Raw genomic sequence first — 18,302 nt, forward strand, 5'->3', positions numbered from 1 at the left:
CAAACCCCTCAAACAACCTCCAAAAGTGAGATGAGAACTGAGTACCTCGATCAAAAATGATAAAAACTAGAGCACCATACAACTTTACCATCTCCTTAGTGAATAACTTGGCATAATCTTTAGAAAAAAAATTATTCCTCACTAGCAAGAAGTGAGTAGACTTAGTCATAGACTTATTCATCCTATCCATGATAACCCAAATCAAATTAAACTGCTGGCAAGACCACAGAAGATCGATAACAAAATTCATATTGATTATCTCCTATTTCAAAACCGACAGCTCAGTCTCATGAGACATCCTACCAAGCCTCAAGTGTTCCACCATCACTTACTGACACACCATCCATTTATCCACAAAATTGGCCATATCTCACTTCATATTATTTCACCAATACATCTATTTTTGACCTAGGATGAACCATATACCGCGACTCATGGGATTCGGCTAAAATCCTACGTAGTATTCCATTAACATCGAAAACACAAAATCTCTCTTGGTACATTAAGATACCAACACTGCCAACCTCGAAAACCATCAGCTTCTGCTTGCATACATCATTCTTGACTTGCAGCAAGATAGGATCCAACACTTGCTTCTCTTTTACTTCCGAATTAAAATATGACTATTCCACCTTTTGCACAAACACACCACCATTTTTGGAGTCCAAGAGACAAACTCAAAGGTTAGACAATCAGTGAATGTCCTTCACAAAATACTGTTTCTCCTCATCCACATAAGATAAAAATCCCATAGATAACCAGCTAAGAGAATAGTAACTATGTTAGCTTTACCTGGGTGGTTATGAAGACTCATGTCATAATCTTTGCGCAGCTCAAGCCACCTCCTTTGCCCGAGGTTTAGCTCTTTGTAAGTGAATACGTACTGTAGGTTCTTATGATTGGAAAAGACATCAACATAAACCCATATAAATAATGTCGTCAAATCTTTAATGCAAACACCACAGCTAACAACTCTATGTCATGAGTCAGATAATTCTTTTTATGAACTTTAAACTACCTCGAAGCGTAAGCTACCACTTTGCCATGCTGCATTAATACACAACCAAGTCCAACTCGAGACGTATCACAATAGACCACGAAACCATTAGTTCACTCGGGCAGGGTCAAGACTGGAGCCAAAGTCAACTTATCCTTCAACTTTCAAAATTGCCCTCACAAGCATCCAACCACAGGAACTTTACCTTTTTCTAAGTCAACTTGGTTAAAGGGGCAACAATAGAGGAGAAGCTCTCCACAAACCTTTTATAATAACCAGCTAAACCCAAGAAGTCCTGAATATCAGTTGTACTTGTAGGTATCCACTTCTAAGCCACCACAACCTTTCGTAGATCCACCATGATCCCCTCACTAGAAATACCTGATCTATATAAGTCATAACATTCATCCAGAACTCACACTTAGTGAACTTAGCTTACAAACGCTGATTATTTAGGGTCTGCAATACAAGATAGAGGTGATCAGCATGATCTACCTCACTCTTAGAGTACAGCAAAATATCATCAATAAAGATAATCAAGAACAAATCCAAGAGCTGATAGAAAACCCAATTCATAAGATCAATAAATGTTGCCGAACCGTTGGTCAAACCAAAAGACATCACCCAAAACTCAAAATGACCATAGCGAGTTTGGAAAGCAGTCTTAGGGATATCCACTTCCCTTTTACTAGTGGTACTCAGATTGAAGATCAATCTTGCAGAAGAATTTAGCACTCTGAAGCTGGTCAAATAAATTATCTATCCTTCGAAGAGGGTACTTATTCTTTAATATCACCTTATTTAATTACCAGTAATCAATACATATTTGAAAGGAACCATCCATCTTATGTATAAACAAAATAGGTGCACCCCACAGTGACACATTAAGATGGATAAACCCCTTGTCTAGAAGATCCTTTAACTACTCCTTGAGGTCTTTTAACTCAGCTGGAGCCATTCTATATAGAGGGATAGAGATAGAATGAGTGTCTAAACAAGATCAATCCCAAAATCAATCTCCCTATTAGGAGGAACACCAGGAAGTCATAGGGGAAGACTTCAGGAAATTCAATTACCATGGGGATGGAACATAAGAAAGGACTCTCTGAGGTAGAATCTTTAACCCATACCAAATGATAGAGACTCCCCTTGGGGACTAATTTCTGGGCTCTAATATATGATATAAACCTTACCTTAGGCACTAGGGAACTACATTCCCATTCAATGGCCAATTCATTAGGAAAATTGAAGATAAACTTACGGGTTCGACAACCTAAGAAATCATAACACAAATGTAACCAATCAATCCCTAATATGATACCAAAATCAACCATGTCTAATTCTATTAGATCTACTAGAGTTTTCCTATCACCAACAAATACCACACAACCCCTGTAGACTATTCTAGCAACAACAAAGTTTCCTATTAGGGTAGAAATAGGAAAGAGGTCCAAAATACACTCAGGACAGAATCCAAAATGCACAGCCACAAATAGGGTCACATAAGAGAGGGTGGACCCTGGATAAATTAAATAGTACACATCATGAGAAAAGAGTTTTAATATATCAGTAACGACATCAGAGGATGCCTTGAACTCCTGACGGGTAGTGAAGGCATAGAGACGGTTCCAACCAGTATAGGAGCCAGAAGTAGCCGTAGCACCCTTTGGTGTAGGAGATGATACAGTGGCAATAGGAATCTTGTTTGCCTCAGAAAGAACCCTAGAAGGACAATATCTCTTCATATGACCAATATTACCACATCTAAAACACTTGTTCCTCCCTTCTTCCCAAACACTATGATGCACCTGACCATAGAATCTACAAGAGAGATATAATAAAGCTGACTGAGCCCTACTAGCCTAAGACTGGTCACCCGACGCCCTAAAACCATCACCACTATAGATACGATAATCACCCGATAGCTTCAAATAGGAAGCACTAGACATAGAGTAGGAACCAGAGTTACCCAACTTCTTCCTGGACCATTTTCCTCTATCTCTACCATTTTGCTGCTGAACCCCACCTATTTCGAGTAGCAAAACTTCTTATTCTACCTCTCTCCAATTTCATCTTACTTCTTCTTCTCTTCTTTGACTTACTGCATATAAACCATAAGTTGAGAAATATCCATGTCCTTGTATAATAAAGCAGCCTTGCTCTCCATAATCAAGTCTCGAGAGAACTTGAAAGTGAACTTCCTCATCCTGTCCGTCATGCCAGTCACCAACTTTTGAGTATATCGAGATAACTTATGGAATTTCAAGGCATACTCCTTGACTGTTATCCTGCCTTGCCTTATATTTATGAATTCCTTAGCCTTTGCCTCGTTCAACTCCTGAGGAAAGAAGCTATCAAGAAAAGCACTAGTAAAGTTGTCCCACAAAGCGGACTCAACATTATCTCCCTTAAGTTGTTCCCACTCTTCATACCATTGGTATGATAGATCCTTCAAATGATAAGCTATAAATTCTACATGCATCGCATGGAAAATCTTTTCTATCTCATTAATGAAATATCAAGGATCTTCCTCAACTTTAGTGCCAGTGAAAACATGAGGATTTAATCTCACGAATTGTCTAACTTTAGTGGCCTTAGAGAATGGAGCAATAAAAGAAACCCGCTCAGTTTGAGAGGCCACCAACTGGGTAAAAAAATAAATTGACTGGCAAAACTCAGCACTAGACACGCCAACTTGGGGGTGCTTGAGGAGGGACAGGAGGAATCAGTGGGATTCCATAAAGGCAATCAAGAGTAGCAACCCTAGACCAGATCTGAACACTTGGAGTAGGACGAGATAGATTATGCCCAGACGAGATAGAAGATTTCCATAGTTATCAGATCTTCTTTTAGGCATAATCTAAAGGCGAAAAAAAGGGATTAAAGAGAGAAAATAGCTTAGACTATATAGCTAAAAAATAAAAAAACAAGAAAAGGAAACATTCCCAAATATCTCATAGCTCTCCCTTATAAGTTTGGCGCGCTGTACACCCATAAATGAGACTCTACTTGACACGACTTTGTTGGACACCCAATGATACTAAATCTAGGCTCTGATACCATCTTTGTCATGACCCAAACTAGGGAGTAGTCGTGATGGGTATCTCTAATCCTACGTAAACTGGAGACCACCCCTATACCTATCCAAGTAAACATAACATTCTCAATGTTAGATGAATTTCAAACATATTATAAGATAGATTCAAGAACAATTAATACTTCTATCATCAACAACTAACCATCGACCAAAACAACTAGCCAACACCATCCAAGTCCACAGTAATCTAATAAAACCTTCTAGACGTGAACCAAAATTGTATATCAATAAAGTGTTGGGACATGCCCCCGACTATACCAAAAACAGGTCTGAACATTCTGAAACATAAGAGACTAAAATATAAAATATAGTATTCCGATGTATGGAAGCTCACCACTTCAATGTTAACTCACGAGCTGATATCAAATCTTAATTACTGAGTAGGCAAAGTAGAAGTATGATCAGTTACTGCATCACATAGGGATACAACGTTCGAATATGGTTAGTAGTTGGAGCGCTAACATGTAACTCAGGGATACAAGATAACATAATGTCATGATCAACAATTCAAATTCATTCAAAATTCCATGCACATCATCCAATGTATATACATATGTATATATATCATATGCTGGGATAGGGAACAAGGCTTAATATGTATTTTAAAAACCTTAGTGTGGACTGTATAGCTCAACCGTTATAATATATAAGGCATGCACGGGTTGTATAGGCCTATCTCTCTCCCAATTGGTAGGGCCCTAGTGCATGTGGATGTACGAACCAGAGGGTAAGCATATGCACTATGGGGAAATCGAACCTCTCTGCATATCAAAGTGGCACGAGCACCAAATAAGGTAATAGGATATGGGGGACTCAAACCTCCCAATCATATAATAAGAATGATAAGGTGACTTAAACCTCCCAGTTATATAGACCCCCACGTTGACAACCAAAGTTTCTAGTGTTGATCTCTCAAACCTTCACTTTGATGACTCAATGATATGACCCTCTTAAAAACACAATTATAACACAATACTATTCATTGAACCACACTACACATTTAGGCATACATTATTGGTATCGTCATACCAACTACACTTGCAGGGTAACATCAACATGCTGAAATAATTTTATTACTTAGTGAATTCATAACCCTCTTGGTTCAATGATGCAATAGCTTTTGAAAACACCAACCCTCAAGGTTTAAATTCCATCTCATAATGCAATTGTTCAAGAATAGGTAAAATTCCCATATTTCTCATAACTAAAACAATTTAACAATATGGGGTTGGGGTCATAACCACTTCAAAAGTCATAAGTTTGGGAAATCACAATCCCTTAGTTTGTTCACCATAACTAAGCACGCAAAGTTCAAAACCATAGTTAAGACATGAGTAATGCACAATAAAATCAAGGGAAAGTAATTAATTGACCATTCATGTCAAAACCCTTAATCATGTCAAAACCCTTACTTTTAATCACATAAATAACCTTTTACTTTCATACAATAAAGATATTAAGTTTAAGGGTAGAGTCACATGCCTGAAGTATAAAATTTTATAGAAAGAATTTAACTCCAGCGCCCTTAGATGACCAACTTGATGAAACCCTAGCTTGACTTACTTGAGAAAATTTAGATAGCCTTTTGGACTGTTTAACAAGTTACTTAGATTTACTTCTAAGTGATAACAACACCCTAAAAGAGTTATAAGATGTGGGATTTAATTTGGGTAAGAGGGAAAATATCTAGAATGCCCTTAACTTAAAAGCTAAAAAAGTGTCGCCATTGACTACGGGTCAACCATTGACTCATAGGCATTCCTAACAACTCATCACCACGAGTCATAACCAAGATAGTGTCTAGGACCCCTACCCACTATTGACCCTATAACTCAATTGGTGCCACTTGTAAAGAGACCCTACGACTCGTAGGGTCAAGTTATATTAAACACAAAACCCAATTGTGTAAACACTAGACATCCTATGATTTGTACCTAACTACTCATAATACGTCTTTATAGCTCACAGTGATCCACTTGTACTTAGAGTAGAACTTAGCCACTTAATTTCTGATTGGGTTACGATTTGATCCATTGGACCTGTCAAGACTCCTTACGTCTTGTACCCCCAAGTCGTACTCAGGATAGTAACTCAAGAACCATTCACTGGACACCTTACAACTAGAGTCACTTGACCCGTCAAGACATATATGACTCATCAGGTGAGTCGTTACCAGGGTAGAAAGCTCATAACTCAAAAAATTTTTGAGGACCAAAACCCGAGGCGTTACAACCACACATGTAGAGTGCCACGACTCGGGTTACTACCTAGAAGAAATATAAATTGCACATCATTGTAAAAGACTAAATATACCAATATCTGTAGAAAGAATCTTGTCCAACTCCATTTTCTGGTATTGAATTATTACAGTATAGTACAATACATATATAGGCAATATAAAAATGATTCATTTAGTAGAAGCTCATTATTCCAAGTCCTTTGAAGTGGTTAAAGTGATTCTATCTACCTCCATGTTTTCTATATAGAAAAATATGTCAGCAGCCATGTAGGAGAATTACCATGTCGGGTTCATTTGTGGATGAGTGGAAGTCAATTAATTAAGTATTTAATTATTATTTTAAGCAATTTTATTTATTACTTACCCATATCTTAAGTAACTTTATTTATTATTCCTAAATAGGGTTTTGTGTGTAATGTCCCTTGTAATCATTTGGGAAATTAAGGGAAGAAATTGGGAATTTTATTAACACTCATTTGTTCATAGTTAAAATCAGACTCAGAATTTTACCACCAATTGACTAATTCTTAGCTATTCTGCCATTGATATAGCTACAAGTAAGTGTGGAGGCTCGGTATTCGATTTGATATTTTCAAAGTTTGGGTTATATAATTCGATAAAGGGTATTTGAGAGTAGATACCACATACCATACTTTTAAACATTGGTTCGATAATTTGGTAATTTGTAAATTAACTTTTTGTTTGATATAGTAATTGGTTATACCATATTAAAGTTTTAGATGTGCAAAGTGTGTTTTAACTTCAAAAGAGTATGTTTAATAGAAACCCTATTTAGTATTCCTTTATGTGCTTTTTACGAATATAATGCCAAAGTCCAAGAGATTCTTTGAGGTGACTAATACTATTGTCTATTGAGTTAATTAGACATATCGTATTATATCACCATATATATATAATAATAATAATAATAATAATAATAATAATAATAATAATAATTCAGTATTCGACAAATATCAAATACCAAATGGTATAAATATTATGCCAAACGGTATTAATATTGGCTAATATATATATACATACATACATATACATATATATATATATTTATAGAATAATTCAGCATTCGATAATTATGAATACCAGACGGTATTAATATTCTGTAGCAAATCCAATCTCAAATATCAAAATGTTGAAATTTTACTCCCAAATACTATACTAAATATTAAATTTTTGAATACAAATTACCAAATTTTCTTGTTTAATTTAATTTTCAGTATTTTATGTCTAACCTTAGATACAAGCTGCCTAAATTCTATAATGGAGAATTAGAGTTAAGGTAGTATAGAAAAAGAAGAGAAACAGATACAGAGAAAAATATTTGAGAGAGAAATTTACCAATAACTATCTAACACTTAATCCCCCTTCCAGTTGGGATATTTATTAGGAAAGTTGAACTGGAACTTCTAGAGGATTAATATCTGTCGTCGATAATCTCTAATCTCAACTGCTAATCATAAGTTAGCCGCCAACTAGATTGCTACTTGTCTGATTCTCCTCCACACCTGTGTCCAACTCTACTTTACCCTTTTTATTTACTTTACTTTTTATTCCTTAATTCCTTTCTTCAATTAGGAAACCCTAGAACATCACAACTCTCTCACAGTCAAAACAACCTCATCTAAAACAACCTTATCCTTAAGGTTGTGTTTGAGCTATGAACTAAGGGAAACGACTCTGGATATAACTCCAATCCTTCCATATGGATTCGTTTACATCCAGATTAGCCCAATGAACAAGCACTTGCACTGTTGCAGTATTTTTGACCTTGACTATTTGATTGCGTAGGATAGATAATGGCTCCACTAGTACACATTCGTCTTCATCATAAATTAGGGGTTGCTACTGAGAGCTGTTGTCTGGACCTATAAGTCGATTGAGCTACTATATATGGAATACAAGGCTGATCTGTGATCCCAAGAAAAGCTCCAAATGGTAACCCACCATTCCAATCCTATCAATTACCTTGTAAGGCCTATATTATTTGGCGCTTAGCTTAAGATTCTGTATCACCTTCACCGTTGACTGTCAGTACGGTTGTAATTTGAGATAAACCATTAAGCCAATATATAAAGATCTCTTAGGTCTATTTTGACTACATAGCATTTCATTTATGATTGTGCTTCTCGTATGTTATCTTTAAATTATTGTAGTAGCTGTTGTGGATGTGTCACACAAGCCTCTATTGGAGATCTAGTAGAGTATACGAAGGGTCCCAATGGTATGTGGGGTGGTGGAATTCCATAAATGTTCTCAAAGGGTGTAGCCTTGAGGGAAGCATGATTATTTTTGTTGTACCATTTTTGTTGTACCAGAATTGGCTAAGTTTTACCTCTTAGACCACTGCTTAGGTTGAGCGACCGCCATAACCCTAAGATATGTCTCTAATCACTTGTTTATTTGCTTAGTCTATCCATCTAATTGAGGATGATATACTGAGGACATATTGAGCTTAGTTCCCAGGGTTTTAAATAGTCATTTCCAGAATAAACTTGTAAAAATGGCATCCCTGTCAGTAACTATAGACTGGGGTAACCTATGTAACCTATAGACCTCCTTCAAGAATATTTTATCTAATGTGTGAGCAGTGTAGGGGTACTTCAGGGCATTAAAATGACCATACTCAGTCAACCAATCCACCACAACCAATATTGAGTCCTTATGATGTGTTATAGGCACCCTTCTATGAAATCCATCCAAATTTCTTTCCAAGGTGTTTCAAGTATAACTAGAGGCTGTAAAAGCCTTGGGTAATACATATACTCAGATTTGACTCTCTAACATATGTCATACTTCCTTACCCATTTAAAGATGTCTTGCTTTATGTTTGTCCAGTAAAATAGCATCTTAATGTATCTATAAGTGGCCTATTATCCTGAATGACCTCCAATGGCTGAGAGGTGTAATGCTTCCCACCCTTTTATCCTCAATTAAGTCCCCTTACCTATGTAGATCTTTATTTTATACCGGATAATGACTTGTTAAAGAGTATAATCACCCATATTAGTAGGGGTGGTGATTAATTCTATCACTAGTTGTAGTGCAATAAGTTTATGCTCTTAACTCAAAGTTACCTCATCCATCCAAGTATGTTCAAATATAGACATAGTAGAAATGTGCACCCACCTTCGTTCCTTCTAGAAAGAGAATCTGCAACTCTGTTATCAGTTCTCTTCTTATATTGTACTTCATAATCCAGCCCAAGCAATATAGTCAAGCCCTTTTGCTATAGTCTAGTGGTAATGTTTTGCTCTAATAGAAATTTAAGACTGTGATGGCTAGTCCTAATGATAAAGTATCCCACCATGCTATAATGTCTCCATCTCTCTACTACACATAGTACTGCCAAGTACTCCTCCTTATATGTAGACAAACCCCAATTCTAGGGGTTAAAACCTTACTAAAATAGGGTAGAGGTCCCCCTTCCTGCACCAACACAGCACCAATACCCTTCTCATAAGAATTAAGTTCCACTAAGAAAGGTTTAGAAAAATTAGCAAGAGCTAAAATAGGTGCAGTGGTCATGGCCTTATTAACCTCTTGGAAAGCCAAATCAGCCTCTTTACTCTAGCAGAATGAGTTCTTTTTAAGCAATCCAGTCAAGGGTTTGTTAAACCACCCATAATTTCTCATAAACCTTCGATAATAGCCTGTAAGACCCAAAACAAACCTTAAAGCCTTGAGTGTTCTAGGCAAGGGCCATGTAACCATGGCTTCAACCTTGGCAGGGTCAGTCTTTATACCTTCCCCAGTAATACTGTGTTCTAAATACTCCACCTTGTCTTGACCAAAAGCACACTTGTACCTCTTGGAATACAGCTTCTTCTTTCTTAGCACCTATAGAACCTTTGTACACCATGCTCTTGTACAATAGCACTATGGACTAGGATGTCATCAAAGAACACAAAGAAAATCTCCCTCAAATAGTCCTTAAACACATGGTTCATGAGACTAAAAAGTGGCAGGGGAATTGGTCAGTCCAAAGGGTATGACCTTGAATTCATAATGTCCCCTATATGATCTAAATGCAGTCTTATAGTTATCTGGTTCATGCATCTGGATTTGGTAATATCCTGCTCTCAAATCAATCTTAAAAAAGAGCACTGCTACATGTAGTTTATCCGGTAAGTCATCAACTAATGTAGTAGGAAACTTATTCGTAACAATTAATTTATTCAACTCCATATAGTCCACATAAAACCTCCAAGAGCCATAATTTTTTTGACTGGCAACACCGGGGATAAGAAAGGGGAATGACTAGGTTGAATAATTCCATTAGTAAGTATCTCTTCCACTTGTTTTTCAATTTCATTTTTGTGGAAGTAATTATACCCATAAGGTATAATACTTACAGGTTCTAATTTAGGTAATAATGGAATGAAATGGTCATGAAACCTCTTTGGTGGTAAGGTGGTAGGCTCCTCAGAAACATCTGCAAATTCCTCCAGTGCTGAGATGATACTGATAGGTAAATTCGCTGGGGCCACTTCCCCCATAGTTGAAATAGTGAATAGATGACTCCATATTGATTTGCCTTTCATTAATAGTTTCTTCACACTATTGGTAGTCATACTTTGTAGGTTTGCCTCATGATAGACCTAATACTAGAAATTACCCCTATTGCAATGAACTTTTGGCAATGGTTCCAAAAGCATTGCTATAGAGGGTCTATTGAACTGTTGCAAAAAAAAATTATTTTAGTTGATGTTACAACCGTTGCTATTGATATATAACCTTTGCAATAGGTTGTCTTATAGCAAGTTACATGAAGCATTGCCATAAAGCCACCTATGGAAATACTTAATCGGGAAAAAAAAAGCTATTGCATCGACTTGAATTTTTCCCTCCCCAATTTTTCACAAAGTGCTCAAAAATTTAATAAAATATATAATAAAAATTAAAGATAGTTTAAAAAATAATACTGATGACTTTGGGGTCTTACAAAAGTGTGGTTTAACAAATTAAACATTTGGGTTAACCAAGAAAAGTTTCCTTCTCAGATCGGACACTTTTGGTCTCCGATCTTCAAATCAGTGATCTGCATCCTCAAATTAGTACTCCAGTGCATCTCAAAATTAACAAAAACTTTGCACCTATGTCGACTATATCTCAAATTGGTGCTCTAACTATCACACTAACCACAAGTGCTCCGATCGACTACTGCTCCGACTATGAGTGCTCTGACCACTTTCGATTGAACCCTAGCTGTCTATTGAAATAGGTATTCATGCTTCTTGCATATTCTTTGATTTTTGAAAACACTTGCAAGGTGCCATAGGATTTCAGTGCCCTAATTTCTAGTTTCTAACAGTATTTTTGTGCTTGTGGCAAAGACTAAGTTAGAAACCTTGCTGAGAATTCCTATTGTAATAGTATTAGGCATGAAAATATCATAATTCGATGGTTGGTATTAATTTGGTTCTCTTTTTTTCTTTATAGTTGGTTCTTTGCAATTGTAGAATAAGTGAAGAAAGTTTCTTCCCTAATGCAAGTGGCTGATATATGGTAATGCCTGAAGGTACGTTTGGTAGGTAATCTATGGACTAGTACTAACACTATAATAGTTCACGGAGGAATAGATTTAGTAGAGATACAGTTTCGTAACATGTATAATTAGGTGTTGCAATATTTACTTACCTGAACACTAGAATATTGAGCATTACTGTAGCTCCAACTTCTATGCCTGCCAACTCTCCCACTTGTTGAAAGCACTAATAATTAGTATTTACTTATTGGATGTAAAGTATAAAAACAAAAATTTCATTTCATTTTCCCAAATGTAGTGCTTTGCGGCCGTAGAAGGAAGTAATTCTGCTGCCGTCTTGGTCATGAAAAGATCGATCGTAGGTATCTACTTTCTTCATATTACCAATAGTATTTATTAACTTGAGGCTAAGTCAACTTGTTGATTATGAAGACCGGTGTATCCAATAGTATTTAATCAAGGGGTTGGGGAAAATGTTTGTATTGATCCTAAACAATGGCAATAGCAGGACTCCTAAGCTATGGCACACACATAAAGCGTTCCACGAGTTAAGGGTTCATTTTAATAGATTTATCAAAGAGGATTACTATAGCTATATCATTATTGATGCACCTTTAACTTGATTTGTAGATTGCTTTTTTGGGCTAATTGATTCAATGTGCCCCTAACTTAATTTTGCATTTTTCGGTTGATTGATTCTTGAAGACAAGAGTATGGACAACGAAACATCTTTTTCTGCTTTTATTTCCTTCTATTCTGGTTGCACTTGGGCTACTCTATAGGATTGCTTCACTTCTTCAAGCTTCGCCCCTTCTTTCAAACAATGCTAACGATTAAGAAAATGGATGCGCTATGGCTCTGTGGTTTTCGTGTACCTACCATATTTCTTCCTTTATGGTAGTGGTCTACATCTATAGCAAAATACTCTTTATCATGTCATTTATGGTACTATTTCAGCTTAAACAATTTAATATGATTTTGATCTGTTTCTCTGTGTTAAAAACTGCTTGGAGGTGAGGGGAGTACCGCTGGCATATATCAGAGCAATCAAGGATATGTATGATGGAGCGAAAACTAAGGTGAGGACGGCGGGAGGAGACTCAGAACATTTCACGGTCCGGACAGGGTTGCATCAGGGATCTACTCTTTAGTCCCTTTTTGTTTGCAGTGGTAATGGATGTGTTGACGCGGCGTATTCAAGGGGAGGTGCCGTGGTGTATGCTTTTTGCAGACGATGTAGTTCTGATAGCTGAGACCCGAGAGGGTGTGAGCGACAAATTAGAGGTGTGGAGGCAAACCCTTGAGTATAAAGGGTTCAGGGTGAGCAGAAGCAAGACAGAGTATGTGGAATGCAAGTTTAATGACATGAGGAGGGAGAACGAGGTAGTAGTGAAGCTGGAATAACAGGAGGTAGGTAAGAGGGAGAGTTTCAAGTATCTCGGGTCCGTGATCCAGAGTAACGGTGAGATTGATGAGGATGTCTCGCACCGTATTGGGGCGGGATGGATGAAGTGGAAGCTCGCGTCGGGGGTGCTGTGTGATAAGAAGGTGCCGCCTAAGCTTAAAGGCAAATTCTACAGGGCGGTAGTCCGTCCGGCCATGTTGTATGGAGCGGAGTGTTGGCCAGTGAAGAACTCCCACATCCAAAAGATGAGGGTGGCAGAAATGCGGATGTTGGGCTGGATGTGTGGGCTGACTAGAGGGGATAGAGTTCGGAATGAGAACATCCGGGAGAAGGTTGGTGTGACACCAGTGGAGTGCAAGATGCGGGAAGCCCGATTGAGATGGTTCGGACACGTGAAGAGGAGAGGCATGGATGCCCCGGTCCGTAGGTGTGAGAGGCTAGCGTTGGATGGGTTTAAGCGGGGTAGGGGTAGGCCGAAGAAGTACTGGGGTGAGGTGATTAGGCGAGACATGGAGCAGTTACAGCTCACCGAGGACATGACCCTAGATAGGAAGGTCTGGAGGACGCGAATCAGGGCAGAGGACTAGGGCCAGCCTGAGTCGCTAGTGTAGGGAACTACTTGGTGGGGGTTTATGCATGTTAGGAGCCTGTGTCCCATGTTTTATTATGGATCTGTGTGTTTTCCTTTGTTTTAGATTACTTATGGGTGCCGTATTTATGTTATGTAATCTTGTAACCTTGTGCTGTGCTTTACTATGTGTTTGTGTGGTACCGCGTGTCTTGAGCCGGGGGTCTATCGGAAACAGCCTTTCTACTTCTTCAGAGGTAGAGGTATGGACTGCGTACATCCTACCCCCCAAGACCCCACCAGGTGGGAATACACTGGGTTTGTTGTTGTTGTTGTTGTTCTCTGTGTTAAAAACATCATGTATAGGTCTTACAAGAAGTATTGAGGTGCTATTCCATCCCAGAAAATATGTTTGGCAGAGTTTGCATCATTATAGACAAGGTCAGTTTGATAATGTAACTTAATTACTCTTGTTTGGTCTGTAGTATTCCAAAATAGAACATACTGGTTACTGTGAATTATTATTGCATCTATTCATTTTCAATTGGAAAACTGTTTCTTTGCCATTAATTGGGAGCAACTTATGGATTTCCAATAATATTATGCCTTACTCTTACTCTTGAAAAAGGCTACTTTCTTATTAAAAAACTACTTTCTTACAGGTAGATACACCTACAAATTCTATCTTATGGTAGTGGAATATGTTTAACTTGATGTCAAGATTCTGCTTGAAATTCTACTCTGCTTGTCTACTTCTGTTTTATTTTTGATATGATACATCATACATATATAACAATAATCAATTAATTGACTTAATCCTAGGTTAGTTGCGGATGATTGTATTAATCCTCTATTTCACTTTATTCAGACCCACTGGTTCCAATAGTAAATACTTCTTTTAAAGGTACATTAACGGCTTCACAGTTTCACACTTATATCTATCATTCATAGAAGTTTTGAACAAAAACTAAATAAATCCCTTGGTATATACCAATTTTATTGCAAGTGTGATAATAATTAAGCTTTGATCCCAACTAATTGGTGTTGGTTATTTGGAAGCATAAGTTTACTCCCAACTGGTTGGTGTCCTCTGTATAGATATTTTGCTTTTATTGTGTTAATCCTTGTATCTCAATCTTTTTATTTCTTACGTTTTGGTGACCATGGTGAGAGTCAATTAAGGAGCAACCAGTTGTTTATAACATATTATATTTACGTATCTCCTACTTTACTTTCCAGCCTTCTCATTCTAATCAACTTCTGTTACCATCTTGCTGGTATAGATTGGTAAGATTCCAATGGATGATATCAGGAAAGATCTGCAGTCTGTTGATATGTCAGAGGTAGGTATTGAAGAAATAATGCAAATCCTATCACTGAAGTCTTTGGCGAAGTTAGAAGGTTGGCCAATTTACTTGATTAAGGTTTTCTTCTATTTGTGCTCAATAAGTCTCTTATTATAGGTATCTCCTGAAATTTGTTTCTTCACTTGTTATTTTATTATCCCCTTTATCCATACAGGTCTACTAGTTATTGTAGATGATTGTGAACAAGTTGCTTTGACCTTGTATGTTCCCTGAATTTGTAAAGTAGAAGATATTAAATTAGCTGTTGGGGGGGTGGATAAAATTTCTGGATTGGTAAAAATCTAGTAGCATCTTATGTTGACATTGCCTATGAAAATTAAATTCTCGAGACTTGAAATGTATAGTATTATATTATTAAAATATCTCAAAAGATAATGGGAGTTGAAAGTGATGCATGGTCCAAAATACCCTTTTTATGTAACATAATCTGTTCAGTTCAGAAGTTTTATATCATGTAAAAAAGGTTTCATTCATGTAAGTTTCTTGTTTTGAACCGATTAAACGCCTGGGAATTGGATCCATGGATGTTGTACTAATTGCAGCAGAGCTTTGTCTAGTCTGGCTGGAGATTGTTTATGAGAATATGAAGTGATAGAACTTCTAAACATATGTCCTCTTCTTGAACTTGTGTGAATTTTCTAAATGACATTTATATTTCTACCTATGTTAGAAATGAAGCAGTTGAAATCCTCTATGATGTATTAACAAATTTTATAGCTCTGAGGTTTCTGATCTTGGTTTTTGATACCCTTCTTTTGGTGCAGAGAAACATTGTGCCTTGGGAGAAGCACTACCTGATTTGAAGCAACTATTTCACTTGCTGAGAAGTATGGCTATTCAGAGTGGCTTCAGTTTGATGCATCAATTGTTTGTGGTTTGGCCTATTACACTGGGATTGTCTTTGAGGTTGGACTCAAGATATTTTTTTTAATATTCTGAACTTTGTGCATGAAATTAGATTTCAAGAAGACTTGGAATTGGTTAGCTTCTCATTGGATTCGTCTTACTGATAAATTATTTACTCGTAAATGGGGTATCACTTCCACTTTATTGAGTAATTACAATTTTCTGCAAGGATTTGATCGTGAAGGAAAACTCCGCGCCATCTGTGGTGGTGGACGATATGAACGGCTATTGTCTACCTTTGGAGGCGATGATCTTCCAGCTTGTGGATTTGGATTTGGTGATGCTGTAATAGTAGAGGTGAGTAGAACTTCCTGTTTCACGTTCGTTTTTCTTTTGCTAGATGCTAGAGGTTAAGTTTGATGGATTTTTTCAATTGATGTTTTAATAAATGGAATGTGGAGTATGAACTGCTTCTACTTTGAACTTAGGTGTCAGTCACATTTAATTTAATGGACACTGTAAAGATGGACTTCTTTTGCCTGTTTTGCTTCCAAACACTACTATTCTCAGTGCCCCATCTAATTAAAGTTTTTGGTTCTAGTCAAATTGATTGATATTTGAACATTATGAACTTGGTTTTCTCCATGACTATATCCTTGATCTATTATAACAACACTTGTAGGCATAGGGAATGAAATAGATCTTGATGTGCACACACTTGTGACCCTAAAAATAACATGGTGACTCCACCAGTTTTGTGTACAGCTCAGATGAAGGTTCGTTCCATTTATAGATTTATAGTGAAACCTTTTAGAAGCTCTTTATTCTGAAGATTGACTCGTGTCTCACTTTTCTTTACACTATTAATATGCAAATCGCTCCAGTCCTAACTACAAAAGGAAAGGTAAAGGATCGTTAAAACTTCAATTGATCAACCAGAGATCAAATTTCTCCTTCGCTTTGTTTTCTGGTGGATTACAAAATTTAAGTTACATTTACCCTTGCCCAGTTTATTTTTATAGAGTTTGCATATTTACATGAAGCAAAAGTCAAAGACCAGATTCTAAAATCCGGTCGCTCAAATCTCTTTCTTAAAAGTCTTTCAAAAAAAGTGTCTTTTTTCAAGAAGATATTTGACTTGTTTTAAATTCGCTGAAAACCCTCGATTTTGTTCTTTCTGGTTGGTTGTATTTTTGCTGGTTTGTCTGCCTTTTAATCCCTCTCTATGAAGATACTTCCTACATTGATGTTCCCTTGTAATATGAATGTGCACGAATAAACTCTTGTAGATGATGGCTCAAATTCTCTCACATTTGTTTCTTGTATTCAGATTAAAGGCTAGAGTTGCCTATCCAAGACCTATGTCAAGCTTATTCTAATGCATTTCATTTCCTGTTTAACATCCAAAGCTGGTTGCAGTGTCAAATATTGTTGCCTTTGCACATCCAAATGCACCACTAATAACCACGATTAGTACAGGGAAACACACGAAATGAAGTAAGTTTGTTTCTCCCGCAATCGGTTAATTTGCAAAAAAATTGAAAATATGTTCTTTTTGCTTGTTCCCTTCAATTTCGATAGTATTGTGCTTGTTTCCTTGGTTCATGAAACTTACAGATCTAAAGTTCATAGTACTTTACATTTACAGAACAATGAAATATATGTTGTAAATCAATGTCAATTTTACAATTTTATCCATTATTTTGCAATTTTTGATTTTTAAATATATTGTTAAATAGTGCTAATTGAGCGTATTTTTTTTTCTTTTTGTAGGTGTCCAAAATGAAGAAGGAGATGAAGAAAGAAGTGATAAAGAAACTGACCTTACTTGAGAAGATTTTTGTATTTTTTCTTTAATATTGATCTTTTTGATATTGGATTTAGTGAAACTTATCACCACTCAAACTTGATACTATATGGAAAAATTAATGATCATTTGACTTTATACATTTTGCTTTTGCATTTAGATTATTAGTTTGTTGCATAAACTTTTAATTTCGATTATTATTAATGAAAGATTTTGTTGTAATGTGTGTGTATATATATATAGATATGTAATTGTGTGTGTGTATATATATTCATCTAAACTGTCAATTGGTGTTGGAAGTAGTTGCAATAGGTAGTAAAGATCATTGCAATAGCTAATTAATATAGTTGTAATAGGTAGTACACAATGTTGTAAAAGATTTGAAAATCGCTGCAATCGGTGTTAAAAAGTGCTGCAATAGATAGTTAAAAATCGTTACAGTAGATATTCAAAAATTATTGTAATAGGGTTAT

General features: G+C 36.5%; 1 protein-coding gene across 19 annotated transcripts; it reads left to right on the forward strand.

The window, feature by feature from the left end:
- Nucleotides 1–7,650: 7,650 nt before the first annotated feature.
- LOC107867912 (histidine--tRNA ligase, chloroplastic/mitochondrial) lies at nucleotides 7,651–17,971 on the forward strand. 19 transcript variants are annotated; one of them, XR_001673441.2, is made up of 9 exons: nucleotides 7,677–8,286; nucleotides 11,791–11,869; nucleotides 12,135–12,198; nucleotides 14,176–14,250; nucleotides 15,093–15,210; nucleotides 15,941–16,082; nucleotides 16,252–16,379; nucleotides 17,353–17,519; nucleotides 17,796–17,971. XR_001673441.2 is itself a non-coding variant. In XM_016714398.2 (7 exons), exons 1-5 carry the CDS (start codon nucleotides 8,284–8,286, stop codon nucleotides 16,256–16,258), a joined length of 378 nt encoding a protein of 125 aa, XP_016569884.1. In that variant the 5' UTR covers nucleotides 7,675–8,283; the 3' UTR covers nucleotides 16,259–16,379; nucleotides 17,432–17,519; nucleotides 17,796–17,971. The 19 variants fall into 19 exon arrangements, 4 of the variants coding, with proteins under 4 accessions (XP_016569884.1, XP_016569886.1, XP_047267992.1 ...); XR_007055169.1 differs by having other exon boundaries at nucleotides 7,651–8,319; nucleotides 12,135–14,250; nucleotides 17,432–17,519; XR_007055166.1 differs by having other exon boundaries at nucleotides 7,653–8,286; nucleotides 12,135–14,250.
- Nucleotides 17,972–18,302: the final 331 nt, after the last annotated feature.

Source organism: Capsicum annuum, chromosome 4 (assembly GCF_002878395.1).
Source record: "Capsicum annuum cultivar UCD-10X-F1 chromosome 4, UCD10Xv1.1, whole genome shotgun sequence".
In the NCBI taxonomy this organism is placed as follows: domain Eukaryota; kingdom Viridiplantae; phylum Streptophyta; class Magnoliopsida; order Solanales; family Solanaceae; genus Capsicum; species Capsicum annuum.

Coding starts and splice junctions, on each gene's coding strand:
- LOC107867912 (XM_016714398.2), top strand. CDS start 8,284: ATGGTAACCCACCATTCCAATCCTATCAATTACCTT. Junction 8,320..14,175: donor CCAATCCTATCAATTACCTT/GTAAGGCCTATA, acceptor CATCATGTATAG/GTCTTACAAGAAGTATTGAG. Junction 14,251..15,092: donor TTTGCATCATTATAGACAAG/GTCAGTTTGATA, acceptor TTGCTGGTATAG/ATTGGTAAGATTCCAATGGA.